Source organism: Pezoporus occidentalis, unplaced genomic scaffold (genome assembly GCF_034315485.1).
Source record: "Pezoporus occidentalis ecotype Australia unplaced genomic scaffold, CSIRO_AGI_Poc_V1 ctg54, whole genome shotgun sequence".
NCBI lineage: Eukaryota > Metazoa > Chordata > Aves > Psittaciformes > Psittacidae > Pezoporus > Pezoporus occidentalis.
The window spans coordinates 5,776,939-5,790,522 of record NW_026915877.1 but is presented as its reverse complement, the minus strand read 5'-3'; the positions used below and the strand labels follow the sequence as shown (position 1 = coordinate 5,790,522).

Below are 13,584 nucleotides of genomic sequence, written 5' to 3'. Positions count from 1 at the left end.
AGATACAAGGATGGCTGACTAAAGTAATGATTTTGTAGAGCCTAATATCCTAAAAGAGAACTTGAAGTGTAAGATTAAGCTAATCCTTCTACTGAATAGAGAGGATAACTAAAATGAAAACCTTTACAGTGGATATGGCAGTATTAAACATAATAAATCCCATCTAATTCTTCATTCAGTATACATTGCTTAGAAATCAGAAGAATGCTAACTACCAAAATACATGTAAACTGGAGCTTGGTCCAGATTAGGAATTTGGATTATTTGAATATGAAGGAATAGGACCGCAATCTTCCAAACAAAGGTTTAGCAAAAGCTAGACCAATGAAAACGCAGACTCCTTCAGTCTGAATATTGACAGTGACTGCAGAACAGACAGCATTCTACAGACTTCTCTCAGTATGGATTTCTGGTATATCCAATTGTGTCTTTTTCTCCTTAAACTCTCTACTAAAGTGAAGCAAAAGACTCTCAAGCCACTTAAAAAAATGTATCCGACATAAAATTGTGCTACAGCAGAGGAAATCTTAAAATTCTGCAGTTCTGCTTAAGATGTTTGAAGAAAAGAAAAGGAAAAAAAAGGTTAACTGTTAACACTACAGGATCCTATTGCTGAAACAGCCTCCTTGCAAGCACCCTGGGGTGAAGTTTACTGACACCACCTCCCAAACTAATGTGAACTTGACTGTAACAGCCCAGCTCCGACCAGATTACTCTGGCATGAACCTTAAAGCAAAGCAGCAGTATACAAACTTTGCCATGTAACAGCTGCAAACTTTGCACTTGTATAACACTGCTATACATACTGCTATAGCCACTGCTCATTCTCCTTGGGAAGAGAGAATGTTAATGGGACTGGTCTATGGCTGTGTGTCAACCAAGGCCACTGCTGGCTTTTGTTGACACTCCTCAGAGATCAATACACAGTGAAGACAAGAAATATATCAGATTCTCCACAGAGAACACAACCAGCATTAAACCTGGCGGCTGGCTCAGTCTACATATACACGCCCATATTCTGTCTGCAAACTGCCCTGACACTTCTGTCAGAATGGAGAATGACTGTATTTATTAGCCTTTGTGTATCTGTGTATCTGGTGTGCTGTTAAAACTTGTGAGAGCGGCAAAGCAGTGGAAAAGGTTGTTCAGGGAGGCTGTACAGCCCCCATCTCTGAAGACTCTCAGAAGCTGAGCAGACACAATCCGGGGTCACCACAGTGCTGCAGTTCTATGATAACTTCTGCATACACAGCTACCACAAACTCCCATAACGCTCTGTGGAGAATCTCTGCCATCAAATGCTGAAAAGGTGAGCTTAAGAGGTATAATTCCTCTGCTGTTTTAGAGCAGACATTATGGTGCAAGTTGAGAGGGAATTAAATAACATTGACATAGGGAGTGTGCAAAAGACTAACAACAGTACCTACTGCTGATAATTTTGTTAACAGCATAACATGAGGCACCTGTTTTCTTTACACCAAGCACTCCATGGTACCTCTGCATAAATTGCAGAGTTGTGAAGAACAGCCCAAGGAGCAAACTGTTCCCATCTACAGGCAGATGCCTGTATCTGCAGACAGAAACATCCAACATGCAAATATGCCCACACGTTACTCCTGACAGTCTTTATTCGAAGCAGAACAAAGGTAAGACTTTATAAAAAAGTTCAGAAGGAAATCATGAGTGGAGAAACAGAAGTTAGTTATATGGCATGAGGAAAGTCATAAAGCACTTTGCAGCATGAGGCATCACTATGTCTACGTAGTAAGAAACTGCTGAAGGATTACAAAACACAGTGGTTTCGATATTTTAAAAATGTTTTTTTCTAAGTTCCATCCTATTTTTCAACAGAATTTAGAGGGAACTGCAGACAGAACTCTGCAACACGGTTCAGTGACTGTGTATAAGGTGCTTTATTTTAACTGCAAAACACTGATAATTGCTCATTAAAGGATTTATGTCCTTCAAAAGTAAAATGCTTATGTGTTTGTGTACTTGTACATGCACAACCAGTTTGATTTAGTGAGTCAGTCTAGGAGAACAGAAGGAGCCAAGTGACCCGGGCTTTCCAGTTCAGGCAAGGTAACCACTCACACTACTACCAACATAGATTAGGAGTTGAAGAAAAATTCATGATAAGTGAAGGAGTTCATCCTAGCCTTCTGGGATGAGAAAATAGGCTCCTGTCATGTAAAATACATGCATCAGCAAAGATCCACATTTCATTCTTTGGCTCTTGAGACTCTGGAGAGACCAGAGAAAGGGAGAAACTGGCATGGAATGGGAAGAAAACTCATTATAGCCAGAGTACCAGAAGCAGTGAAGCGCATTGAGTGTGAAACAAACCAAGTAAAGATTAGAATAAAAGGTCCACATGGACAATCTTTGCCAACTATGCTCGTATTTGACGCTATTTGCTCACTTTCTGGCATTTATTGCTGAACTCTAGATTACTTTTTCAGTACACAAAATACTAATGTTCTCTTGTAGTGCTTAGTTTCAAAAACCCAACCAATTTTTAAAGATAAATAGAGGTTATTAGAAATACTGAAGTAATTTCTTTTTATATATTTCAAGGGCATAGATTTTTATATATTTCCCCCTTTCCCCCTCTCCCCATTTATATAAATGGGATATATCACTGGAATTAACTTCTGGGAAAAGACATTTACCACATTAAATACTCACTGCTCAGCAAAAAAAGGAGTTTAAATTCTTAAATAACTGTCAACAGCCACAGAAAGTGGGCAAAGCAACACAGGGTAATCAAAACCAGCTCCATATTTTATGCATGAAACAATGCTTCTTCTGTTGCAAGATATTTTTAGAGTAACAACAAAAAGTCAGACTGAAGCTTGAAAGTATTCCAGTACAAGTTCAATGTTCCAACTAGATGATGTGTATTTTATGCACCAAAAAGTCCCTTTGCACTGAAAATTCAAAGCCTAGGACACAGAGATTTTGGACAAAAAAGGCAACTGAATTTGCATATTTAGTTTTAAAATGCAAACTTACATTATTCAATCATTTCAAGCCTTTCAGTCTCGCAGAAGCAAATCTGAGTATCTTGATGCTCTCAGCTTGGATGTAAGTATATTAGTCAGACAGAAATCCTTAATAAAACATAAAGCAAGAAAGGTAGGTTCAAATATGCATTTAACTTAACAAGTTCAGCTGAGAGGCAAACCTTTACTGCTACAGGGAAATAACTCCAAAAAAACTTGAACAAGTAGCAAGTCTTAATAAAAGATTGCATAGAAACTTCACTTTTACTTTAACATAGCAATTTAGTTGCCATTAGCAAAAAGAAAAAAAAAAAGTGAATTTGAGCACATTTGTGTCAGGCTGGTAACAGAATCCTATGCTAACAGGAAAAAAGGAAAACACAGAATGGCAGAACATTCTGCAAGTGATCCAAGTTCATGCCTTTGAGCCATTTTATTTTTCAAAAAGAACATTAGCATAATTTCAGTTTCTGAATTGTATCTGATCATACGTAAAAAAAGGAAGACATTTCAAATTCACATATTTCATCCAACTTGTTTAGTATATAAGAGCAAGGCATACAAACAAAATAACTAAGAGTATACTAATCTACAACAGAACATAATGCAGAAAAAAAAAGCATCCATTCTATCCTAATGTTTAAAAACTTTGTACACTCATATCTAGGTGAAAGATACTTACATAAAGATATCTAAATACAACACAATGAAAAGGCAAAGGAAACTAAGTCTCAAAAGAGCATTGTAAAAAAATCAAGCCTGATCTACAGGAGAATCAAACAAGATCTAATACAGATCTGTTAATACGGAACTTTTTTGTAGCCCAAATTAAAAAAAAAAAAATCTGAATATGAAGTCAACCACTGAAAGTCTGATGCATATGAAAAATAAGCACTTCAATACCTTTTATTTCAGCATCCAGAAAGTAAAACCACTGATCTCATTTCTCCAGATTACCTGCCTTTAAAGGACTATAGTACTGCATTCTAAACATGATCTTTTTGTTGACGTTATCGTTTGTCCCCTGTTAATCGAGTACCATGTGAATGGATAATAAGCTTTAAGCAGGAAAACCTGAAAGTCCTAATTACTTACCACATTAATTTCTATTGAAATCAGTAAAGTTTCCATGCATACCATGTACTCCATTTGATGTTAAATTTCTGATGGGATTTAGTGCACGAAGAATACAGCAAACTAAGCACAATACTTCCATTATTTGTGTTCCTTCAGGCCTGATACTGGGTCAACAGAATGACAATGCTCATGCTACTAAAAAGCCATCTGAAATAATTAGGCATGTTCTGCAGGAATTTAATATACGGGATTTTCTAAATTGGAATAAATTACAAGTATTTTATATTAAACGGCCTTTTGCTTAGTAAGTAAAAAAAGGCAAGTTCCTGAGTTTAGGACAGTTAAAGAAAACAAACATAATTACAGACTGCATATAAAACCAACAGGAAATACTAATACAAACCTATCTCTAGCATTTTAAAGCACTTCAGAACAAGTAGCTGAGTAGAACTTAGACTAAGAGAATCACAATTAAAACCGACTGTTTGTGTATATTCCGAAACTTATGTATATTCCTTATACTGTCACCTCATCACAGACAAGGCTTGAAGGTAGCCCTGCAGGACTTGAGGTCTAACAGTCTTCTGGCCCTGATTACTGAAATTGTGACACTAAGACATGAAGTTTCTGTCCTATACTAAAAGAAAAAAGGTCAGTTCCTTCCAAGAGAGACCAGAGGCAGAGAATCTTCCAGTGGCTACAAAGGTGAATTTTCAAATGTCAAGGAAATAAACAGGAAAACATGACCCACTTTTAAGTATGAAAACACCACAGAAGAGAGCAGAAAGAAATTTCCAACATAGTTAGAAAGAAACTCAGGGTAGAAATGAAGAGACGAGATTATCTTAAATCTAGAAAATTAAGTCCATTAAACAAAGACAGACAAAAGGCAATGAAGAAGAAAAGGTGTGCCCTAAGCACAAATGACAAGGACTACTGAGAGTCACTCTGGTAGGCTCTTGATCAAAAAATGCTAGTTCTGCCACTTCTTAATAGAAACACACCTTTGAAGGAATCTCTAAAGGACTTGATAACTCTTTCAGAGTTTAAAGAGATAATATTTATTTGATGTTTACAACCTGACAAAGAGAACAAAATACCAAATTTTTACTTTGTTTTTGAGACTGAATTAAAACCTTGAGAAACAAAGACAAATGGAGAGAATAACTGCTGCGTATTTCCAGTTCAGTGTACATGAGGTATTATAAACAGAGATTACTTTCCCGGGCACAAAAGTTAATGTTCCTGTCTGCCCTCTTCCTGGTTGGTTCTAAACATTCACAAAATAGTTACTTTCAATTACTTTGATCTGACAGGTGCAGACTGTAGTGTTTCCCCCCTTGAGTTCTGTCCTTTACTAAGTATGTACACATCACTTCAATGGAAGGAAGGGGGACAAGACAAAACAAAAAAATCAATCTACAGATACTTATTTCCATAGAATAGAAGTAACTATGTCTGAAGGGGTGTAAAGACAGGCTGCTTCATACTGCAGAAAACCTGAAAAAAGCTGGATGTAAAAGCTAGATGCCTGGGTCAAAGATCTGCTTTCTCTGAAATTCTGTTTCTTTGGCTCATCAGCTTACCCAAGTACAGTATCAATTACCTTCTCTTGAAATCCATGTTTAGAAGCAAGTTTAGTAATTTTTGTTTTGAAAAGTTGTTCTACACATACACAACATACTGTCACCACTGCCCTCTTTTCATCTACGCTCATATATGTTTGCAGATACATGCAAATTTTTCTTCATTCGGGTTTTACCTAATCCTACAACAGCCATCTACCTATCAAGGCCTCCCAGCAGCACCTAAATCAACACATTTCAATAAAAGAAGAATTATTCATGAAAAAAGTGCAGGATCTGAGCCCAACTATGCGTTGCTAACATACTGCTACTGGAACAGCCTATGGTGCCATTTTTCTATTCAAAAGTGAGATTTCCATGTGACAGTCTTTCACCTGATTTGGGCAGAAGTTGTTTATAAAAACCACCAGTCTTTAGCATAGCACTTCAGCCTCCACCAAAAAGCATCAACCCTAAGTCTTGCAACCCTTTTTTTCCAAGATAACCCTAAATTAAAAAAAGTTATTACAAATTGTAATTAACATTACCAGCAGCTAGATTTCAAAAACGATATGTACACTTCAGCTCTTAAACCCTTACATCTGGGCAAATGAGGAAATTCCAACATCAAAATCCATACAAGCTATTTAAAAAAAAACCCACAATCCTCATTTCTTTTTGTTCTTTAACCTTTTTTAAAGACTTCAATACTACAGTTGTGCCTTCAACCCGGGGAAAAAATGCCACTCCTATTTGCATTGGTTCCACAAGGCTAACACATGTAAAACCAATAAGATACAGTTAATGCACAAACAGGAAGCTCTATTCAGTAAAACAGGAATCATCCCACTCAGATTTGGATTGCACAGACTTCCAGGCATTGCTTTCATGCACGAGTAAACCCATGGGACAACAGGGCTTACTTCAGCTTAAGAACAAGATATTGCAGTTTAACTTAAACCTCTTCCAATTCAACTTCAGTCACAGTGAAACAATCCCAGTGGTCCAGCCAGAGACTTCAGGAGTTACTGCTCTTGAACACCTCAGCATCTCTCATCTGTCTATTAGGATACGAAGTATGAGAGATTTACCAAAAACACCTCAGCAGAACTTTGCAAGCACATTCACACAGTCAATTCTGGAACAGCTGTGGCAACTTAAAATACTACTATCTTCCAGCTGTTCAGCATTATTCCTAAACTGGGTACATAGTGAAAACAGATCACAGGAGTCTTCCTGATCGTATTTAGCCTGGCACTGCTGAGCTGTGTTCACTCATCTACTTCCTACTAAATTCTGAAAACTTCTTCAAAACTTCATAAGCAAAAAAATCAAATCTATGTGTCCACAAAGTTGAGAGAAGCATCTAAAATTACTACTGCATTACTCTCTTAAATGGTGGCTAGAAGGGTGGATGTTTCCACATTAACTGTCTCTCAGGTCAGCTTCCATCATTAGCATGCATTTGCACTATCTTCATAGTTCTTTAGAGTAGTAAATTTTAAGAGAAGCTGCTGTTAATAAAGACCTGAAGGGCCATGAAATGGGACAACTCTACAATTAAAAAAAAATCCCATTTCTCATTGTTGAGTTTAACAACCAGGGAGAGGAGCAAGCAAAAAAATAAGTTCTGTAAAGTCTAATGGCTCCTTCGCTTGCTTCACATCTTTTCTGAAAGCTGAGAAATGTCTTACAGCTGAAAGAGTTGGAAGGTGCTTCGGAACAAAAGAGAAAACTATTAAACTGAATACAACTTTACAGGAAGTCCTGAATGTAACACAGAATGGAACACACACATTTCTTCTCAAACTTTTCACAACATCTTCAAATGCAAAATAAGCCAAAATCTCTGCAATACACTGTATAAATTACTTCCTTTTAAAAAGTGAGTCCTGCATTCCTCCTTATTCTAGGTTTCACCAGCCAGGCATTATTATTCCCAATACTTAGGTTTCCTTAACATTCAATTCATACGTGAAACTCTAAAGCTTTGCTTAAAAAGCAAAACAAAAAACTCATACGAAAACAAAACCAGAGTCCCACACTCTAACAGTCCCCTTGGTGTTCAGAAATACAGCATCACTGTGTTTCTAAAAACAAAGGGAGAAAACCCTTTCTTTGCTCACATTAATCCAGACAGATGTGATGAGATTCTAAAATAAAATAAAAAAAAAATTTGCTTTCTGACCTACAGGAAAAAGCCTTTTCAAGCTTCAGGTTTTAATCAAAGCCTGGTTGAAGATCTGTTCCAAACAGCCTGATTTTCCTTTTGAGCTTAAACCAATTTCCATCTAGCATTTTAAGGAAAAACGTACCAATGAAAGCCTCACCACAGGAATCTTTAGCCCACAATGTTTAAACAACTCCAGCTGGTAACTTCAAGTCAGCAGTACACACAAAATTAACAGGATGCCTTTCGTCTTGCTCTGTGATCACTTCTGTGCATCTTTGATCTAGTGTCAATGGTTTTTCTTTTCAGGATAGCTCTCATCCTTCAGTCACTCAGAAAGAAACCTTGGTTGAGTGTAAACTTCAGAAGACCACAAGAATTTCCTGAAGAACACATTACCTGCCAGATGAACACAACTGCTTTTTGCAAAAGAACACTTAAAATGCCCTCCCCTTGTAGGACTCAGAATAATTCAGTATAGTTTTAAAAGCTGCAATGCGAGCTACATATATAACTTGTTTGTCAAATAAAATATGACTGCATTGTTTTAAAGGTCTTGAAAAAAACATGAATGGGTTAGTCTATATTCTATCCTTACAATATTAAACAAATATCTAGTTTTACTTTTTTTTTTTATTCTGGGAGTAATAAATTTGTATTGCCAAACAGCATAAAGTCACTCTTACAGATAACTTGGGCTATAACTCATCAGGAAATCAAATGTATTAGCCAACATTAATAAGTCTGGAGTTAAAAATCTAACTGTGAAGAAAATGTAACCGTCCCTCAGGTCCGTCAGCCTTCCAGACACTGCAGCAGACTTCAGAATGGCCCGCACAGAGCCTGCAATTTTAATTCTCAACTGCCAGCACCTGCACTTTTCTAACTATTGTTCCTTTTCAAAGGACATTGCTGCTCCTTTGCTGCCCTCAAAAATGGCAATTAAAGAGCTCTTACTTACCCTTTTTCCTGAAAGGCAATACAGGTAAGTCATGGCTATCTAAAGTTATGATTAATAGTAAAGTAAGCTTTAAAGTAAAATTTATTAATGATTTAACCTTCAAAAATTTCTGTAGTTAAAGACTAGAACATGACAGAAGTTTGATAATCAACTTAAAATGTTTTCACTAAATTTATTGTCAATAATTTTTTATCTAAATTCATGAATAATAAGAATTCTATCCCACATAATACATATGGGCTTTTTTCTATTATATAATTGAGTAAGTAGTTTAAAATCTATTTCTATAGTTCAGGGTTCTGAACCTCTGGCTTTGGGCCATATTTAAGCTGGCAGGACAATACACACAGCCCTCAGTAATTCTTTAGTAAGAACCAAGAGCAACCTGCTGCCTTCTGCCCTTCTGGGCAGCGATTTGGGAAGGACTGCCCTGGATACACCTTCCAGGAGGATTCAGATCTGCTCCTAAGCTTTGCATGTGAACAGTGCAGGCAAAACCGAGCAGAGGGCCAAGGGCTGACAGACCTCCCTGCCGCTGGCATCAGCACAGGAGTCTCCCACAGCCCTCGAGATAGGGCATCGTTGCAGGGCCAGAATACATTTAATTGCTGGATTTATAAGACACAACTCATCTACATCACGAAATATGTCATTAATATTCATACCTGAGTCTTTCTTGTTCCCTTTTCCACCCTCTCGGCTCTTTTTTAAAACTGCCTTTAACATTTTAAATGTTGCTCCTAAAGGATAATAAAAAGAAACAAAAATAAATGTAACATTAATAACATCCATTCACACAAAACCGAACAAAGTAAAGACAGGGTCAATGCAAACAAAACAGCAAGGCAATCAGAAGAAACTTTTTGATAGTTACATTTATTTTTTAAAACGTAGCTTGATTAAGCAAACTCCTGACGCACAAGGAATGTTTTAATATTTGAACTAAGCAATTAAGAGTTCACTGTCTTCTCATACAGAAAAATAATACAGCATTCTCCACATTCCACATATAATTAAGGTTATAAGGCTAAACATGGTGTAAGATAGGGAAAGACACTGGTGAAAATAAAGCAGAATAAAGGGCTAACTCCTGACGGGAGTTCATCAGCATCGCCAGGGGAGCAAGCAGCATGTTGGAAACCTGCTACCAGCTGGAGACTCCAAACTGCAGGTGGATGGAACAGATAGGTGATATGGAACAGGGTATCACTACACAACTGTTCCTTATGTATATGCAACACACTGACCAACACAGAAACACCTAAATCACTGCCCTGCTATGTACATGTCCCTGTGCCCATCTATCCGTGCCTGAGAGCACACACATATTTCTGTCTTCCGTATCTCAAATTTAACAATCAACTTAAAATGAGCAGCAGCTGCAAATTTCAGAGGATTAATAATTTTAAGAAAGAAATATATCCAGGGTGCAAACCTGGAAGACAGTTAAGCTGCTTCAGGTACTATCTTCAGTCACAAAGCAAGGAAAATGATATAAAAGGAATTATGAATACTACTTCTTTCCCAAAAAGCTTTCTAGTGCATCTGTAAATTCTAATTTCATTTGTTTTCTCTATAAAAAAAAAAAAAAAAAAATCCAAAAAACCTGCAGTACAGGAAATGCAACGGGGGGGGGGGGGGGGGGAGGGTATGTATTCTGACTATGCTGGTTTACATAATGGATTGCCATATACCCCACATGGAATCAACAGGAAAAGCAAGTCTTTCATTCAAAAAGCATGGGTTCTTCAGAAAGTTCACTTATATTTATGAAATAAAGCAGAAAGAAAAATCAGTACAATCTGGTTCTTAAGCTTCTGTGAACAACCTGAAGCACATACAACACATACTCATTAGAAAGCCGTGAGGTTTCTCAAGCCTGTATTATATTTAATGCCCAGATCCCCGGGTCAGTTCCATGCACACAGGCAGCTGTTTTTTGTGTGGCAGAACAGCACCTCAAGCAAGATGTAATGATGAGTTACACTCCTTAGGATCACGCATCACATCACTAGTAACATGGTTTAGTGGTGGACTTGGCAGTCCTGGGATATGGGGGTCGGACTTGATGATCTTAAAGGTCTTTTCAACCTAGTTGATTCCATGATCCCAGGGCAAGCTTGCAGCAAACATGCTACCTTCTGTGCTGTGTCTTGGGCAAAGTATCTAAGGATTATACACAGAAAGCAAAAGCAAAATTTAACTGCAGCTCTGGTCACTTCCTTTGAAATACCATATACTTCATGTTCCCCAACAGCTAATTACTGGGGGATGAGAAAGACAGCTAAGTACTGTAGCTCCACTCTCACTCGCCACGTGTTCCCCACTCGCTTCCCCCTTCCCAGTACTTAATGCCTTCTAGTTCTACAAAGGCAAAAAGAAGCACTCCTCCCTTATACAACAGCTCTCACAAAAAGCAGTAACAAGGAAAAACAAGTCATGGCCTCAGGTACACCATTACAAAAAAAAAAAAAAAAAATATTTCTGAGAGACTCAGACATGGTCAGCTGGAAACAGCTTATCTGATGATACAAGAAAATAAACCACTTTCATGAGTTGTATGAAGACTAGCACTGCCCCTAAAACAAAGAAAGTCATTATTCCACGCTGTGACATACTAAGGAGGCCTCTCAAGGCACCTTTGTCCCATTGTGTGCTCCAGAATTCAGGTCTGGAGCAGGTGGAGGGAATGGAGAAGATAATGCCAAATATCATCAGTCTAGACACTGCAATTTTATTTTTAAGAGCAGAAGATTTGAGGAGAGACCTAACCTCATTAGCCTGTTATATATTTTAAGACTGTTAACACAGAAGGGAACAATCTATCCCATGTATCAACTCTTGACAGACCAAGTAACACAGAAGTTAGGAAATTAGAAATTTGAAGGCTGGATCACACAATCAAAATTTGTGCTTCTTTTATGCATAAACTGTGCTAGAATCTTCCATTCTGTAAGCACGTCCTGTCTGCTCCCCTAGTACGAAGGACAGCCAGATGCAAACTAAGACTTTGTTTAACCTAGGAATGCCCTTGCACACTGCCTGGGCCCAGGAATGCTACACTTCGTTTACAGCCCCACCGCAGGGCCAGTATCACACAGAGGCCACTCAAACACCTTAAACACATTTTTATTAAAATCCAAATGGTTCACTTCCCAAGTTTATTAAGTATTCTTTCAGAATAGCTTCCTCCTCGTGCATATCATGTGGGCAGCAGTGGCTGTAAAAACAGGCACATCCAGTGTGCACTGCATATACTTCAGCTGTTCAACGTATTACTACAAGTGCTGCAGTGAATGTTCTTTGCTCAAAGACCAGGCTTCTCTGATGCTTCCCAAATCACAGAACTGTGTAAAGTACTGCTGAGTACAGCACTGCTACCAGACAGCTGTAATAGCCATTTCCTATCTATCAGCCAAACTCAGCACCAGCATTCTCTTTCCTACCTTCCTGATCATCATTTTTAAAAGGGTCTTTCTAATTTTAGTACAGAACTCTTAAAAGAAAAAGAAAGAAAAAAAGCCACAAGAGGTTTAGGACAAGAGGCAATGGCTTCAAGATGCACCAGGGGAGTTTTGAATTGGATATTGGGAAAAATTTCTTCAGAGAGAGGATAATCAGGTATTGGAATAGACTGCCCAGAGCAGTGGTGAAATCACCATCCCTGTAAGTGTTCAAAAACTGTGTAGATGAGGCCCTTAGTGACAATGTTTAGTGGTGGTCTTGGCAGTCCTGGCGTAAAGGTTGGACTTGATGATCTTGGATGGACTTGATCTAGGTCTTTTCCAACCTAGCTGATTCTGTGATTCTATAAAAACCACGAAGAAACAAACAACCAAACAAAAAAAAAAACCTACAAAAAACAAACCACCAAACAAAACCACCTCACAACAACTGAAAGCAACTGCTGTGATTCACCTCAAATCCTTCCAACCACTTCACACCATTAAGATACTGGTCCTTGCATGAGTTTGGAATGATTACAGACTTTGTGCTTCATATTTAAACACTGGTCATTTGTCCAAAACCATAGATATTTAAATTTCACCTTAATATTACAACTTGAAGGTCCTGCGTTCTTTCGAACCCATCTTTACATGTAATTGGAAAGTTCCTTTAAATTAAAATTTTCTCAGGTCATTTCAGTACATTGTAATTGAGTTAATTGTACTCTAGGGTATTGTAGCTTTTAATGTTGCTAGTAAGCATTCTTGGGTTGTTAGAGCATTTAGTGAAGAAAACAGTGTTCAATCATATAATTCAAGGCTGAAACATAAACTGTATGTAAAAGAATGGGAAGTCAAAATAGAGCTGCAGAGACATTCTTAATTTGGCATTTCCCAACTTCTGCCTGGCTTTGAAATGTTAATGTTTCCTCTAAAATTATTCAGTGTATATTGTACCGACATACCTCAATGCTGTACAGTAAATTTTACTTACAAACATTTTAAAATCTTTAAAGTCTTGCTGAACAGTAGTGACTTTATTAAAATCCAACTGGTATCACCACGCAAAAAAGGAAGAAATAGTAGCTGAAGTGCTGAAGTTCACAGAGCATGTCTCATCTAGCTCTGCCCTACAGAGACCATTGCATGATTTTTTTTTTTCTTTCTTTCCAAAAGCGATACAGCTTAGTGGTGAAACACAACTGGAACCAAATACAAGAAGGTAATTATTAAAGAGTTTGGCTTCACAGAGCTGATCATCATGGGGGGTAGCCTACTGCAGGTGAAGACAATAACACTGATGCAAGAGAACTGGATCTTTCTTAAGAAAAATATGGTAATCATAAACCGCATTTAAAGG

The 13,584-nt window shown here is 37.7% G+C and overlaps 1 protein-coding gene across 6 annotated transcripts in view; it reads right to left on the bottom strand.

Moving 5' to 3' along the window:
* Positions 1–13,584, bottom strand: part of TANC1 (tetratricopeptide repeat, ankyrin repeat and coiled-coil containing 1) — an 84,770-nt gene that overhangs the window by 53,055 nt on the left and 18,131 nt on the right. For all 6 annotated transcript variants that reach the window (XM_062637862.1, XM_062637859.1, XM_062637857.1 and 3 more), the window contains exon 2: positions 9,444–9,518. In XM_062637862.1, coding sequence (XP_062493846.1) covers positions 9,444–9,504 — 61 coding nt within the window. In that variant the 5' untranslated portion in view covers positions 9,505–9,518. The remainder of the gene's footprint in view (positions 1–9,443; positions 9,519–13,584) is intronic.